Below are 17850 nucleotides of genomic sequence, written 5' to 3'. Positions count from 1 at the left end.
ATAAGGGTACTCGATCACAGTGTACTATTTTGTAGAAATAGGGTTATTAAGCCTACAAGATGATTCAAAGAATAAAGTCTAGATATTTGTTGACTTTGTTGCCTTTTCTATTTTGAGTGTAAGAAAAATTATGGCTATTTGTGGCAATTTAGGTTCAGTGTCTTTGAGTAATTTTGTATTTCTTTTAAACCATAGTTGCTGGCCAGGTGCGGTGGCTCGTGCCTGTAATCCCAGCACTTTGGGAGGCCGAGGCAGGTGGATCACCTGAGGTCTGGAGTTCAAGACCAGCCTAGTCAACATGGTGAAAACCCATCTCTACTAAAAGTGCAAAAATAAGCCAGGCGTGGTGGCGGGTGCCTGTAATCCCAGCTAGTTGGGAGCTGAGGCAGGAGAATCTCCTGAACTGGGGAAGGCAGAGATTGCAGTGAGCTGAGATCACGCCGTTGCACTCTAGCCTGGGCAACAAGAGCGAAACTCCGTCTCAGAAAAACCCCAAAAAAACCATAGTTGCTAATGTGTATCAAAATTGATTGATAAATTATTATTCCTACCTAAGGTGGTGTTATTGCCAGAAATGAAGAAGCAATATGCAGTTATGGAGGAAATGGTCTAGTTAGTAATTAGCCTTTAGAAACTGTAGATTTACCTATCAGTTATCAAATTGTTTTATCAGTGGGACTTTTCCTGTGACAAATGAGAATTTATAGGCTACCAAAATATGAAGTAGACCCCAGAAACTGTGAATTAGATTCCTTTTCCATGACTTGCTCATCATTATTTGTAGGGGAGGGCACATACAGGGGACAAAAGAGACAGGACAGATATTTAAAAGGTTATTAAAATGTTTTCTGATTTTGTAAGTGTTCACTTAAAAAAGTTTCCTGAGAGGTATGAGAGAATTGTTGCCTGCTGGGTAAGGATGAGTTGTGCCTTGCTTGTCTGGTTTCTGTTGAGAAGAACATTTTTACTTTTCCATGAAAATTAGGTTGACTACTCATTCTGCATAGTTACAAATGTAGTTAGAAGAAGAAAAGAGAAGAGTGCGTACTTTGAAACAACCATCAACAACTATTTTCTTCTTGCTGTGTTCTTTCGTAGTTCTTAGTGGTAGTTGTATGAATAGCAGAAAGACCTGCTCCTCGTTGCAGCTTCTGCCTCTGCTGTATCCCTAAGTCACTCTGCCTCAAAGCACTTCTCCCATTTTTTTTTCTAGTGGGGCTTTTATGAGAATTGAATGAGAAAGCGACTTTCTTTTGCACATAGTGTGCACTCAGTGAATGTTAATTTCCTAACGTGATCTGTGGGCACACATTTTTGCCCTTTGATTTTTCATGGGAACTTGGTTTATAAAAGTACTTGGTTGCGCTTTAAAAAGTTCATTGTTTAGATTTGATTAATATTTGACTGGAAAATTGAAGATTATGTCTGTGGGTATAATGATTTGATGTTCGGATATTTCCAGTTATTTATTTATTTTTTTTTTTGAGATGGAGTCTTGCTCTGTCACCCAGGCTGGAGTGCAGTGGTGCAATCTCGACTCACTGCAACCTCTACCTCCTGGGTTCAGGCGTTTCTCCTGCCTCAGCCTCCTGAGTAGCTGGGATTACAGGTGTGTGCCACCGCACCTGGCTAATTTTTATATATATATTTTTAGTAGAGACGGGGTTTAGCCATGTTGCTCAGGCTGACCTTGAACTCCTGACTTCATGATCTGCCCACCTGGGCCTCCCAAAGTGCTGGGATTACAGGTGTGAGCCGCCGCATCTGGCCTCCAGTGATTTTTTAATGTGGAATATAAAATGAGATTTTAAAATCTCTGTAGTTCTAAAACATATTTATAATAACTGTAGTGATATATCAAATTCTGACAATAGGGAAAGATAGTTTTGTGTTTGAAATTCCTTAACTCCATCTCAGATCTCCAGCAGGGCAGCTCTCCTCTTCTCACTCAAAATTGCTGACTTGTTTTTAAGGGTTATAAGAAACATCTTTTCCATTACATGGAAGATGGGATCCAAAGTATAAGGTTGTGTGACTTCTCGTAACCTGCTCCCTCCCAGCACTTTGAACACAAATAAGCTTTAAAAGTATTTGGAGGATAAGTCTCTGTAATAAAAAACTCTCATTGAAATATAGCAGACTTGAGGATGGGTTTCTTACTCATATGTCCTCCCTGATTGAGGAGATACAATACATTAGAAAAGGTATGTGAAAATGTCTAAGCACAATGATGGCAAACAGGTTTTAAAGTTCATTTGCCCGTTGTTATTTTTTTGTTTTGTTTTTTTCTTTTTTTTTTTTTTTGAGATGGAGTCTCACTCTGTTGCTCAGGCTGGAGTGCAATGGCATGATCTTGGCTCACTGCAACATCTGCCTCCCAGGCTCAAGTGATGCTCCTGCCTCAGCCTCACAAGTAGCTGGGACTATAGGCTAGCACCACCATGCCCGACTAATTTTTGTATTTTTAGTAGAGACAGGGTCTCACTATATTGGTCAGGCTGGTCTCGAACTCCTGACCTCAGGTAATCTGCCTGCCATGGCATCCCAAAGTGTTGGGATTACAGGCCACTGTGCCAGACCTCTTGTGCTATTTTTATCTGGTCAATAAGTTCATTATTATCCAATGCATACAAAACATTCTTTGTAAATATATGTCTTTATATACCCTCACAGAAAAGTATGTATATTGTATGTATACAGCTTGATAAAATTTTACAATCTGAGAACCCATATGTAATCAGCAGCCAGGTCAAGAAACAGAATTTTCCAGAATGTCACCTCATCCTGACCTTCTAATCACCACCCCACCTATGTTTTTCATGAAGTTTTTGTTTTTGTGTACAAGTTTTTAACAGTTTTAGGGAAATTACATTTGCTTTTAATTACCTAATGTATGTTTAAACATCATTAATTAGAAAGAAATGGGGTATTTCGAACATTTCTCTCAGAAACTTGAAAAAATTTTGTTCATAAAGGTACTCAGAGAGCTATGTGTCCTCCACATGGCCGACCTAATACAATGTGGTAACAGCCACAAAAAGGTAAAATACTTAGCAGTAGGCTTAACAAGATGTATTTAGAATAGATGTGATTATCACTTTGCTGAAAGAAATAGAAGTTTTAAATAGACGGAGAGACCTACGTTGTTCTTGGATGGGGAAAAAAAGTTAGTTTTTCTCAAATTAATCTATTAATCCCTGTCAAGATCCCAGTTCAGAGAAGAGAGAAAGAAAAAACACAACATATGACTTGCAGGAGGCAGCGAATAGTGAAATGCATTGGGATTTAAAATAGCATCTGTTTCAGTAGAGATATGGAGCTATAGATAATAAATGAGTAATTTTTTAAAAAATCTAAATGTATTAAGACTGTCTTCTGTAATACTTTAGATCTTGTTTACTTAGATTTGCTATATTTTATTATGAGTTATTTAATACAAAATTTCACTACCAGAAATTTAAGAAACGAATAAAACCATATAATTTCATCATGGTATGATAGTTATTGTGTTTGTTGCTTTCCATTCAAAAATTTCATATACGTATTTCCCTTAAGTAGAATTATCATACATTTAATTTTTATTCTGCACTTTTTAAACATTAATTTTTTAAAAATACTAATTCCTACCTAGTGTTTGTAACCATTATTTTTAATGATTGCTTAATATAGCTTTAACAAGCTTTAGTAAAATTTACTTAGTTTTTCTGTTCCAGATTTTTAGGTTGCTTTGAGTTTCTTGCTATTATAAATAATGTTGCTCCAAGCACTTTTGTGTTATATCTAATCTTTCCCAGATTTTAACTGGCTTAAATAAAATGTTAAGCTGTGTAAACTTAAAATAAGATTGAAAATTACTTGGGAGTGAAAGAGCTTTTAAAATTGATTAAAACATAAGTACACTCATAACAAAAGGAGTTGAAGTGACTAGTACCTAACCTTTGTTTCATTTGGTATCACAATCTTTCAGTAGTTGTCACACTAGCCCTGAGACTTAGATGTTGTATTGCATAGATGTCAAAAATGAGGTTTAAAGGAGTAAAATAATTTTCTTTATGGAACACATTACGTTAGTGATGGAACTGTTTTTGGTTCTGTTAGTATAAAAAATGTGCTAATAGGTTTAGACGTTAAAGTTAAAAAACCTTCTAGCTCTCCATATCCTAAATTACATAATCGTTAAATGCATAGTGTGTATTTAGGTGATATTGAAAATAGTGGTAATAATAGCTAACATTTATTGAGTGAGTGATATTGTTTGGAGATGAAGCAGAAATTTAACTTCACAATTGTAGAAAAATGATTTTCTATATTTGGGTTCTTAGGAGTGGAAACCATATAGACAAACTTCTTGTAATAAAATGAAAAAGAAGGTTCTGTTTATCTGACAATTGACTAGAAACAGGCTTGGAAGACTGTTTCTTGTCATTAAATGTTAATATGACCAAATTGTTTTACTTTCTAATAAACAGAACTTTGTCTGTTTGTTGTATCTTTTCAAAATTTAAAAAATACTGGAATAGCTGTATATTCAGAGTGGCTTAGATATCTATCAACTTAACTATATATCCACAAATATATTACAGACAAATGTTGCTTTGTAATTTAGTTGGCCATTGTCATCTCCAGCATTCTGATCTTGGCTCACTGCAAGCTCCGCCTCTTGGGTTCAAGTGATTGTCCTGCCTCGGCCTTCCGAGTAGCTGGGATTACAGGCGTGTGCCACCACGCCTGGCTAATCTTTGTGTTTTTAGTAGAGATGGGGTTTCACTATGTTGGCCAGGCAGGTGTCAAACTCCTGACCTCAGGTGATCCACCCACCTCGGCCTCCCAAATTGTTGGGATTACAGGCGTGAGCCACCGTGCCAGGCCTTCTCTTAAGATAGTCTGGTCTTCCCTGGAGTGTCTGTAATGGAGCACTATATAAACAGATCCTGCCACCAGTGTATTTAGAGTACTGCTGCTGAACGATATTATGAATATCAAAATATTGAAGCCATATAATTATTCTGTGTACCATGAGCACCAAATAGGAAAATTAATAAAACATAAAACCAGCAGGCCTTTTGAGGGTATTTTTCTTGTATGTATGTGTTATATCCTGGATGAGATTTGTTTTTTTTTTGCCCTAAAGTCTATGTATGATATTTAACTGTACAAGTTACAAATATGGAAAATACTTTTTAAAAAGTCTAACTTGCCTACAACCAGAATAACAACTCTAATTTTATCTGGCCAGTAGTTTCTCAGTTGAATACCAGTATTAAATTAAGAATAGGATTCAGACCGATGATGCATTACTTTTTCTAATATTTTATAATAGAGAGGTGTTTAAATTGCCTGTTTTCTGTTTTATAGGGAGTTTCAGGTAACACTGTATGTAATTTTTGAGGAGAAAAACTTTTTTTAATAGAAGAAGAGATAAAATTGTTGACTTAAACCATAAGAAATCTGGTAATACAGGCTGGGCACAGTGGCTCACACCTGTAACCCTAGCACTTTGGGAGGCTGAGGCTGGTGGATCACCTGAGTTCAGGAGTTCGAAACCAACCTGGGCAGCATGATGAAACCCCGTCTCTACTAAAAATACAAAAAAGTAGCTGGGCATAATGGTGTGCGCCTGTAGTCCCAGCTCCTCTGGAGGCTGAGGCACAAGAATCACTTTAGGTAGAGGAGGAGGTGGAGGTGGAGGTTGCGGTGAGCTGACATCATGCCACTGCACTCCAGCCTGGGCAACAGCAAGGCTCCATCTCAAAAAAAAATAGTGATATAAGTATAATTTGATCTTAATTTTATTCATGTGTTTCTAAACAATGTATTACCTTATGTATTACATAAATAAAGTAATAAAACAATGTATTACATTATGAATGTAATTTGATTCATATCTTACCGTCAACTTAATATTTTAGAAGAAAAAAAATTAGAATTTAATTTTAAAAATACTGGTAATTGCTGAAAGCAGCATTGGGCCCAATACCAACCCTACCGTTTCTTAGCTGTGCCGTTCTGGGAAATGGTTTAAGTTCTCCAAGCCAAATTTCCTCAACTAAAAAATATGGTGATATTAAGACCATATAATTAACACCATATAATTCCACCATATAATTAATACCATTATAATTCCACAGTCTGCTAGGAAAATTAAATAAGGAGATGTTATACAAAGTGTTTGGCATCATGTCTATCCAAGTACTCTGCAAATAGCAGCTGCTTTATTATCAGCGCAGCAGCACTATCACCATTAGAACAATTACCAACTTTACATTTAATTCTAAAACTTTGATCAAATCAATAATGTTATTTTTTGCACATACTTTCTTCTTCTTTTTTTTTTTTAAATATGGGAGTCTCACTCTGTCACCCAGGCCAGATGCAGTGGTGCGATCTTGGCTTACTGCAAGCTCCACCTCCCGGGTTCACGCCATGCTCCTGCCTCAGCCTTCCAAGTAGCTGGGACTGCAGGTGCCTGCCACCACACCTGACTAATTTTTTGTGTTTTTAATAGAGACGGAGTTTCACCGTGTTAGCCAGGATGGTCTGGATCTCCTCACCTCTTGATCCACCCGCCTCGGCCTCCCAAAGTGCTGGGATTACAGGTGTGAGCCATCGTGCCTGGCCCGCACATTCTTTTAAAATCAAAATATGCTATCGTTAATGCCTCTCTCATTCTAAAGGTTCATTCTCTTTTTAGGACCAGGGCTGAGGTTAGAGTGAAGCCATTCAGGCACTTGGAACAAAATTTAAGGGAGAACCCTAAAAAACCATAGTAATCAAGATATTTTAATGTAGTATTTTAAAAATTAATGCAAAGACATTATGAACAGAATATCAAACTCAAAATTTTGAAGAAAGACAAAATCAGGAAGAGTACTCTGCCAAGCCATATTGGCATGTGAGGCAAAAAGGAAACAATTAATAATACTGGTCCTGTCTTGCCATGCTGAGCCATGTTGGAGCCTCAGGCTCAAGGAAAAGTCATAAAAACATTCTTACTGCTCCTGCCTTTGCCCTAGGAAAGTGTCTTTCCTTATGCCAGTCCTTGCTTTAACTATTTAAATAGCCAATTTTTAAAGAACTGCTTACCATAATGATTTTATAGGCGATGAGCTCTTTTATACAAATGAGTGCCCTAAAAATTAGGTGAAATTACTTGTGTAGGGTCACACAATTTTATCTTTTCCTGTATTATAGTTTCTCTCCTCAAAGTTACTGCTAACCTCTGAGTTGCTAAATTCTCAGTCCTCAATTAAGTTACCACTAAATGGCAGAACCGTGATGGTATAACCCAGGTTTCTTAACTTCTAGATTTCCTTTACTTTATTATCTCTTTATAAAACATATCTGTGTATTTGTTGGCTCATTACCCTGAGACTGGGTAATTTATAAAGAAAAGAGGTTTAATTGACTCACAGTTCACTAGGCTGTACAGGAAGCATGACTGGAGAGGCCTCAGGAAACTTATGACAGAAAGCAAAGGGAAGCAGGCATAGAGGGAGAAGGGGGAGGTGCTACACACTTTTAAACCGGATCTCATGAGTACTCCCTCACTATCATGAAAACAGGGAAAAGTCTGCCCCTGTGATCCAATCACCTCCCACCAAGCCCCTCCTCCAACACTGGGGATTACAATTTGACATGAGATTTGGGCAGGGACACAAAAATCCAAACCATATCAACTATTTTAGTTACGTATTTGTGTTTGGAGTTGAAATAGCAAACAGAGGAAATGCGTTACAAATTCATTTAAATAACATTTCCTGGTCACTAATCTGTACAGCAGATACACAGAAACATGCTTCCTATGCTCTGTAACCAACTGTTTCTTTGGTTGTCTTGACTTTAAAACATGTTTGTTCTTTAGTCTTCTTTTAGAGGAATAACTTTACTAGCTTATTAAGTTTATTATCTTATTAACTTTAAGTTCAATATTGTTTATAAGAGCATCATAAAATTTTAATTCTGTTACATATAAGCTATTTTGGCTTGGGCACATTGTTTAACCTCTTTAAGCTTCAGTTTCTGTGCCTACTAATGTAGATATGACACTAGTATTAACTTATATGCTGTGAGGAATAAAATGTTAAGTGCATGTATAGCACTTTGCACAATGCATGGTGCAAAGTAATTAAGAAAGGTCCCTTGGTTAATACAACTGTATTAACCTGTATAAAGTTTTTGGTAAGTAGGCTGTAAAGAATAAGATACATAATTTATGGTCATGCTGAATGCTAGGTATTATTTACAGTCTATGAATGTGGAGTGTTTTTTTTTTTAATACAGTATTTAAAATAGTAGTACTAAGAAAGTGGTGAACAGTGATTTGGAAGTAGTAAACTTGTAATCCAAATAGCCCTTAGAAAAGTTACTGCTAACCTCTGAGTTGCTAAATTCACAGTCCTCAATTAGGTTGACTTACCAGTCAGATTAACTATCATTAGTCTTATCATTTGTCTATCATTCTCTCCTTCTTCCTGCACTCTTCATCTGGCTTCTGAGATGCCATGATGGTCTTGATTTCCCTCCTCAAAAAAATGGTTGTTCCTTTCTAGTCCCCTCTTCTCCCTTGTCTCTTAATATTGATGTATCCCAGGATTCTGTCCTTGATTCTTTCTGTTTATCTATAATCACTCCTCTGGTGATCTTATCCAGTTTTATAGCTTTAAATACTACGCATGTGCTCACAACTCATAAATGTATAAAATTTTCAGCTAAAGGATAATTTGTGCCTCATTTAGCAATTTGAATTCCTAAGAGGGTATCTCCATCATTTTGCTTATCAATTTAGACTTTCCAGGTTGGTAAAGTATTTCCAATCTCTTTTTATTTTTATTTTTTGAAGCATTTTGTTTGGATATTTAACAACATTTAGTTTTTTTTTTTTTTTTTTTTTTTTTGAGATGGAGTCTTGCTCTGTCGCTTAGGCTGGAGTGCAGTGGCGCGATCTCTGCTCACTGCAACCTCCGCCCCCTGGGTTCAAGCGATTCTCCTGCCTCAGCCTCTTGAGTAGCTGGGATCTCAGACTTGTGCCACCATGCCTGGCTAATTTTTGTATTTTTGTTAGAGACAGGATTTCACTGTGTTAGCCAGGATGGTCTCGAACTCCTGGCCTCAGGTGATCCGCCCACCTTGGCCTCCCAAAGTGCTGGGATTACAGGCGTGAGCCACTGCACCTGGCCAACAACAAGCTACTAAGAAGCAGTGTATAGTAAAAGTGAAATCAAGTTCAATGCTTCATTTCTTGACAATTGAAGTATAAAAGGACTCTGTGTTCAGGAAAAGTTAGAAAAATAGACCATTTTGTGTATATATATATTCCCCCGCCCCCCATAATAATTATAGTAGGGGAAACTGGGTGTTGACTTATACATTTTTTTTTTTCCAAAAATATGGTAGGATAACACATTTTTCTCCCTGCCCTTCCCTCATGCTTTTTGCATATAGACAACCTAAGTTAGTTTTTGCATTGGAGCTAATTCACATTTCTCAACTGGTAACCTTAGAGATGTAACTGGGCTACCTGTGGGCATAGTCCAAGGCCTGATTGAAAGCTGTGTCTGACCTATCTGGTTATGCAGATTCATATGAAACTTGGGCAATAAGATGTTGTTTTCCCCTCCAGTGTCTTATTTTAGGAGCGGGGATTTTCACCCCAGGTACTGGTTTTCTAGTAATCAGTCTGGTTTTAATTCCTCTCCTCATTTAGGCCCTTTTAATTATCAGTCACTGATGTTGCTGCTTTCTGATCTGAAATCCAATAGACCTCTGTGACTTTTAGGTCATACCCATTACTTGGCATTTTTCTTTCTGGTCTTTGAATATTTTGTTATTGGTGGTAGTGTTTTGTTTAGTCTCAGTGGGGCTATCATTTTCAAATGTTCTCTGTCATTTCTATACAGTTGGAAACAGGCAGATAGTTTTCTTCATTGCTGTAAAATTTTGGTTGTAGTCTTTTCCTGAATTTATTTGTATTTCTTTTTAACATTTCTTTATCTCAGTTTTAAAAAATCTTTATCTTTATCTTAGTATACTGAGATTCTTTATCTCAGTATCATTTTTTAAAAAATGAGATGGGGTCTTGCTATATTGCCCAGGCTGCTCTTGAACTCCTGGGCTCAAGCAGTCCTCCCATTTCAGCCTCTCGAGTAGCTGGGATTACAGGGGTATGCAACTGTGTCTGGTTTAGTGTCACTTAAAGAAAATAATCACAGTTGAAATCACTGACACTTAAAAAAAAAAACTTACGAAGGTTTATTTGAAACTGCACAACAAGAAAGTTCACAGACATAGGCTTTCAATCAAGTCCTGAGGTAACTCAGGTTGCCCAGTGATTGGATCTCAGTATTAATTTCATATACATAAAACACTAGTATCTGAAAACAATTCAAAATTTTTTTCTTAAAAGGTGATACTAAATAGAATAAATTTTGATTGTAAAAATTATAAAGGCCTCAAGTAAGAATGTAAGCTTATAAATGTATATATTATCAACCTACATTAAAGTATCATAGTATCATTAAAAATTGGTGCTACATAAAAATAAATTAATAGTGCCTAATAGTGATAGTGTTTGGTCTTTTAAAAATGGTTTTAAAAACAAGATGGTTGAGTTGAGCAAATATGTTCAAAATGCTGAAAAAGCTCTCTGACTCTTCACTACTGGGGAATATTATGGGAAAATATTTATAAACTTTCCAGATTATTTAACCTTCACATAATCCCATCGCTTGGAGAGAACTTTTGGGGAAGATGGGGGGAAGCAAAGATTTCGTTCTTTTATTAATGTCAAGTTGTAGTGTTGCTTCAAAGAAAGGCTTCTCTTGTCTTATGTGTAAATGGAGATTTTAATGCAGAGTTACTTTTATTTCAGTATGAAGTGTTAATATTTATTTGTTTGAAAAGTCTCTAAGGAAGATTTACTGTTGCAATAGAAGCTTTTGCCTTGTCAATTTAAATTTTTCTTCCCGTCGAGGTAAATGGAGGCATGGAAGAATGCTTTCCAAATGAATATACTTTTCTTTGATTTGAAATTGTAATACAGAGTATAATTCTAGATACATCTAAAATATAAATGATTCAGATTTTACATTTTTAACTTACTGAAATATCAAAATTATACTAATAAAGATACATTGGTTTGGTACTTAAAATAGCTTAATATGCTCAAGTGTTAGAATCCTTGAAAAGTAGTCCAACTGTTTTGGAGGAGTGTATGTGTGTGTGTGTGTTGTTTGTGTGTATGTGTGTGGGAGGGTATGTCTCAATGTGTGAATTTAACAATCCCAGCTTACCTGGAAGTTGGATTTTTAAAAATGTATTTTTTTCTTTTAGTTGAAGAGAATCAAGATTGGCTTTGTGTCTGTATTAGATAACACTGGGATGTAAATCGTTTTGTTATTAAAAATGTTAATAGTTTACTCTTAACACCTTTGTCCCTTTCTGTTACTAAATAATATTTTCATAAAGTGTTAACAGTTTTTAGTGAATGAAAATTAAAAATATGAACTATAACCGAGTGGTAAGCATAGTATATACAGTTATTCTAGAATTAGTAGATTACCTTTCTAAAGAAAAAACTTTTTTCAGAGACAAGGTCTCACTATGTTGTCCATATTGGTCTCAAACTCCTGGGCTCAAATGATCCTCCCGCCTCAGCCTCCCGAGTAGCTGGGATTACAGGTGTGTGCTGCCACACCCACCTGGATTACGTTTCTAAATTTTGTGTGTAATTTTCCCTGTATTTTCCACCTATCCAAGTCCCCTAAAAGTTTATTTTTATTGTTGTTTCGTTTTCTGCAATCCTCTAGCTTCCCTGTTTACCCTCCCAGGCTCCCATTGTTTCTTTTAGCAGCGTGTCAGTCTGATCATTGAGACTAGAAGGATGAGTTAAATCTATTGGACCGCCTAAGATTTAGGTTGTATGCTGCTGCTGTCATTTCCTAACAGCGTGACCCTGAGGAAATCAAAGTAATGTAATTTCTCTGTGCCTTAATTTGTTTCTTCATCTTTAAATTGAGGATGTTTCCTCTACCTTCCACAGAGTTACTTGGCGTTGAGACAATATATGTGATAGTGTTTTAGAAATCCTGCTACCTTCACAAGCATTTCCATTGAGTAATTTGAGACTTAGTTACTTTCTGGTGAGTTTTTTCACCTCCACCATTATATGTATATAGTTTTTTTTCTGTTTGTATTATAAATTTAATGCATGTTCATTGTAGAAAATATGGGAAATACAGAAACGTAAAGAAAAAATAGAAATCCAGACAATGCATCATCCTTTTGTTGTTGTTTTTGGAGGAAATTTAGTTTTGAGACTGAACTCCCATAGGGTAAGGATGGTGTCATTTATTTTTGGATTTTATCTTCTTAATCTGCACTAGGCACAACATTAATGCAGGTTTAGTAAGAGGGAACTTAGTGTAGCTGTATTTCTTAAAGTCAAAACCTGATGAAATTTGGCCATTTGAAGAGAGAAAATGAGACATCTGACTAGCAAAAATAATAATAGATACATGTTTTGAAATGACATTTTTCTATTGGCTGAAAGAACACAGGAAAACATGATAGGGTCAGTCCTAATATTCTCTGACAGAGATTCGGAAACTGGTTAAAGCCGTTCGATATGGAACTAATGGACACTATCATATGAAAGTGGGTTGGCATTTTTCTGGTGAAAATGACATAAAATTAGAAGACTTTTTTAAATGAATGCTTGGAAATTGTAAAAACTATATTTTCCTCTTTTTGTTTCTTAACAGGATGGCTTAAATTCCTTGGTCCTTGATTTAGATTTTCCTGCTTTGAGAAAAAACAAGAACATAGATAATTTCTTAAATAGATGTAAGTATGTTTAAACTTCATATTTGATCTTATAACTGTACTTTTGATAAGAGATTGGTTATTAGCCTGTAAATTTATTGATTTAATCAACTTATTAAACTTAAGTCTTGCTTACCATTTGATTTATTCAAAAATTGTTACTTTTATTTTTAAAGCAATTGCAGAACCAAATTACAATATGCAAAGCAGATAAAGTTCTAAATTTTGAAATACATTATTAAGACTAGCTATTTTAGGACAGGCTATTTATAGCAGTTCAAAGAGAAGTTTTAAATTAATATTTACAATTCCAAGACTTAATATTACCCAGAGAATTAATAAGCTTTATGCTTCTGTAATTGTGGACATTTCAGACTAGTTAATAATAAATAATGTGATAACTATTATTACCATATGTGTTTGGTAACCCTTAATATTTGCCAGTATTACTGTTGCAATGCAGAAGTAAATGAAATTGAATTCCAAGAATAAGAAATTCTCAAAACAATTAATATATACTTTGTATCATCACAGTAAGCTCTTTACTTTGAAATTGGCAGAGACTGAGGTATTTTCCCAATTAAACAATCTTATCTGTAGTTACTATATATACAGTATGATTACCACTTTTCAGAGAAGTAGGCCATCAAAATTCATTACTAAGATTAGCCTTGCAAGTAATTTCATGGCAACTTTCTGCCATGATTCAGAGTGTACACCAGGATTGCTTGGGTCATCACTGTGTCAGCTATCATCTAACTTGCTAAGCAACAGTATCAGAAACAGAATAGCTGTAACTGCTACTGTTTGGCAGTCAGTGGTGTTCCTTTATATGTGTTAATAAACCATAGAGAGTTTTGGTTCTTTAAAGTTAACGTATATCTTAGATTTTTAACTAACAGCCTTTAAAAACTGGCAAGTTTAGCTAAAAACTGTCTTTTCTTGAAACAAAAATATATTTATAAATATATTGATTATTTTAAAATATTTATAAATATGATTGATATAAGTATGGTGATCTTTTTATGGTAGATGAGAAAATTGTGAAAAAAATCAGAGGTCTACAGATGAAGGCAGAAGACTATGATGTTGTAAAAGTTATTGGAAGAGGTGCTTTTGGTGAAGTGCAGTTGGTAAGAAAGTATTTGTTTTGTTCTTATTGTTCTTTATGACATCATGGTTTTGTGATGCATTATCAATAGCAGCTGAGTAGATCTAATTTCTATGCCCACCCATGCCAGAAGGTGGCTTCATGATCTTGGTCAGTGTCCTCATCTATAAAAGGAAGCCTTTGTTGTCTACTCTGGGTCTCTTCCAGCTCTGAAACACAATGTAAAAAATAAGGCCAATATAGCGTCACATGTGATCTGCCTACCAGTTAATATTCCACCAGAGCTGTTGTATTTTTATTTAGAATGTTCAGATTAAAAACATCTGCTTAAGGAACTGAGATTTGTTTAGATAGATAAGAAACCCAACAGATAAATTTTAATAACTGAAATTAAATCTGAAATTTATTTTCGCAGGCCAAAGTGGTACCAATTGCAAATATTATGAATGTTGACAGTAACCATTACCTTTATATTATTGGCTTAGGAACTCTTCCTAATCTCGTATTCCTGTTTTCATCACCTGAGTATTTGAAACTCCTCTATTATTGTCCTTATAGTTAAATTAGAGTCAAATTCTCTTCTTCACGCTGCAGCATTTACCTCTCTTGATGGAGCACTGAGAAAAGTAGTGATCATTATAAGCCAGCATGGATTTTGTTAAGAACAAGTCATGATAGACCTTTTTTTTTTCTTTCATTGCTTCTTTCTTTGTTTTTTTTGGTTTGTTTTTGTTCTTTTTTGAGACAGGGTCTTGCTTTGTCACTGAGGCTGGAGTGCAGTGGCACAATCTTGGCCCACTGCAGCCTTGACTTCTCGAGCTCAAGCAGTCTTCCTACCTCAGCCCTCCAAGTACCTGGGACTACAGGCGTGTGCCACCACACCCGGCTCATTTTTTGTATTTTTTGTAGAGATGGGGTTTCACCATGTTGCTGAGGCTGATCTTGAATTTCTGGACGCAAGGAATCTACCTGCTTGGCCTCCCAGAGTGCAGGGAGTACAAGCATGAGACACCTCACTGGGCCTTTCTTTGATAGGTTTATTGGACTTGTCGATCAGGGTAGTGCAATTTATGTAATACATATCCATAAGAAGAATATTATTCTTTTGGAGAAGTCTGACACTTGAGGATAATATGATGAAATAGCACACTAATAATTGTATGGGTAGGCAAGCTTTATAACTAATATACTAGTTTTATTCTAAGGAGGCTGGTGAAAGCATGGATGGTACATGGAACAGAGACCTCCAAGAAAGGTTTCAGGATCCTTCTTCTCCTATTAAACATTTTTTTCTTTTTGACACGGAGTTTCACTCTTGTTGCCCAGGCTGGAGTGCAATGGCGTCATCTTGGCTCACCGCAGCCTCCTCCTCCCGGGTTCAAGCAATTCTCCTGCCTCAGCTTTCCGAGTAGTTGGGATTACAGGCATGCATCACCACGCCTGGCTAATTTTGTATTTTCAGTAGAAACAGGGTTTCTCCATGTTGGTCAGGCTGGTCTTGAACTCCTGACCTCAGGTGATCCACCCACCTCAGTCTCCCAAAATGCTGGGATTACAGGCGTGAGCCACCGCGCCCGGCCTCCTATTAAACATTTTAATGACTTGTATGGGAGCAATGGTGGCATGTTGAATACTTTTGCAAATGAGTTAAACCTGAAGTATAATGAGGATGATTTTAGGTGATGAGCCAAAATCCAGAAATCATCAATGGGAAAGATCATTGGCCAGATAGAAGTGAAATAGAACCAGAATATAGTACTTGAATGTGAAGAACACAGGAAATAGTTGCTTAACAGTACTGTCTGAATTAACCATTTTCCTTGAATTGTAACCAGGCAAGAGTAATTAGTGATCAGATGACCTAAAGTAGTAAAGAAATTTGGGACTGCTTTAATATAATTTCTAAATTGATAAAAATTGATGGAGCATACTTGTAATATTTTATTTGTTCTAGATGACCTGTTGCCCCGTTTTTTTTTTCTTTTTTTAAAAAATGACTTTAGTTTTTTTAAGAGCAGTTTTAGATTCATAGTAACATAGAGAGTAACGTTTTAAGACATTTATTCTGCTTTGTGTTCTTTGGGCTTTCTGGATCTGTGGTTTGGTGTCTGACATCAATTTGGGGGAAATTTTCACTATTATTTCAAATGTTTCTTCTGTTGTTTTTTTCTTCTTCTTGTATTCCCATTACACATATTTTACACCTTTTCTGGTGGTTCCATGGTTCTGTGATAATTCTATTCTGATTTTTTTTTCAGTCTTCCCTCTACATGCTTTCAGTTTTGGGTGTACCTATTGATATACCCTGAAGCTTAGAGATTTTTTTAATCAACCATGTCCAGTCTAGCAATAAGTCTATCAAAGGCACTTTTCATTTCCGTTAAAGTGTTTTTGATTTCTAGAATTTACTTTCAGTTGTTCCTTAGGATTTCTATCTCTGTACTCACATCCCCACTCTATTCATGCATGCTATTTTATCCATTAGCATATTAATCAAAGTTCTTTTAAATTGCTGGTTTGATAATTTTAGTGTTCCTACCATGTTTGCTTCTAATACTTACTGTCTCTTCAAAATTTTTTGTCCTGCCTTTTAGTATGCCTTGTAACTTTTCCTTGATAGCTGGACATGACACATTGAGTAAAAGGAACTTCTGTAAATAGGTCTTTAGTAATATAAGGTGTAGAGAGAGGCAATGTTTCCTATAGTCTCAGGTTCTACAATCTTGTGGGCAGTGTTGTATAGTCTTATGATTAGGTCTCAGTGAATCCCTATGCCTCTATACTGTGAACTTCAAATATGCTTCTGAGTCATAGGATGGCTAGTGTGGGCTGGAGTTGTGTATTAACCTTCCCCAAGTTCCATTATGTTCTGATTAAATCTGGAGGGCAGGCCTTGTTAAGAAGCGAATGCTGTGGCATGTTTCAAAATGTTCCTTTCCCTTTAACCCTCTTGGAAGTGTGAGGCGATTTTTCTCCAATATTTACTGTGAGACACTGGTCGAGCTCTTGGATATAAAATCTGTAAAGGTGTGGGGGCTCACCTATAACTGGGTCCCTTTCAAGTTTTTAATTCTCTGACTTGACCACCACTTAGCCCCCAGCAATTTGTCAGTTACAGCTCAGATTTTCCTACCTCAGCACTGGTTCCCGTGGCAATTTCTGCTTGTGAATCCTGGATCTTGTAGCCATGGCTATTTGTCTCTCCAGTTTGGGGTCAGTGGTTTGTTTGGTGTCCTCACCTGTCTTTTGGATTCAAGAAGAACTGTTGGTTTTTCAGTCTCTTCAGCATTTTATTTGTTGTTAGGATGGATGGTGATTTCCAAGCTCCTTGTGGAATCAGAAACCTGTTGCCCTGCCTTAGAAAAGGCATATTGGGGCCAGGCGCAGTGGCTCACACCTGTAATCCTAGCACTTTGGGAGGCCGAGACAGGCAGATCGCCTGAGGCCAGGAGTTTGAGACCATCCTGGCTAACATGGTGAAACCCCATCTCTACTAAAAATATAAAAAATTAACCGGACTTGGTGGCACGCACCTGTAGTCCCAGCTACTCGGGAGGATGAGACAGGCAAAATCTCTTGAACCCGGGAGGCGGAGGTTGCAGTGAGCTGAGATCGTGCCACTGCACTCCAGCCTGGGTGACGGTGAGACTCCATCTCAAAAAAAAAAATAAAGCATATTGATAGGATATACTCAAGGGGTATGGTGCTCAGGGGACTTGAAACAATGCCATCTGAAGTTGAAAGAATTGAAAGGTTCATTTAGAGTAGATTTGAGGAAAGAACTGCCTCGGAAAGCGATGAAGCTTTGTTATTGCTCGGGATTTTTGTTGTTGTTGTTGTTTGTGTTTTATGTGTGTGTGTGAAAATGGTGAAGCTTCGACTTTTAGAATTTTGGTGCTGTGGTTGGGAGAGTGGGAGAT

At 36.4% G+C, this 17850-nt stretch overlaps 1 protein-coding gene across 2 annotated transcripts in view; it reads left to right on the top strand.

Moving 5' to 3' along the window:
• ROCK2 (Rho associated coiled-coil containing protein kinase 2) overlaps window positions 1-17850 on the top strand; it is a 154234-nt gene that overhangs the window by 42928 nt on the left and 93456 nt on the right. For both annotated transcript variants that reach the window (XM_025354060.1, XM_025354059.1), the window contains exons 2-3: window positions 12759-12840; window positions 13852-13952. In XM_025354060.1, coding sequence (XP_025209845.1) covers window positions 13887-13952 — 66 coding nt within the window. In that variant the 5' untranslated portion in view covers window positions 12759-12840; window positions 13852-13886. The remainder of the gene's footprint in view (window positions 1-12758; window positions 12841-13851; window positions 13953-17850) is intronic.

Source organism: Theropithecus gelada, chromosome 13, assembly GCF_003255815.1.
Source record: "Theropithecus gelada isolate Dixy chromosome 13, Tgel_1.0, whole genome shotgun sequence".
NCBI lineage: Eukaryota > Metazoa > Chordata > Mammalia > Primates > Cercopithecidae > Theropithecus > Theropithecus gelada.
Note: the sequence above shows the minus strand (reverse complement) of the source record. Positions and strands in the feature narration are given on the sequence as shown.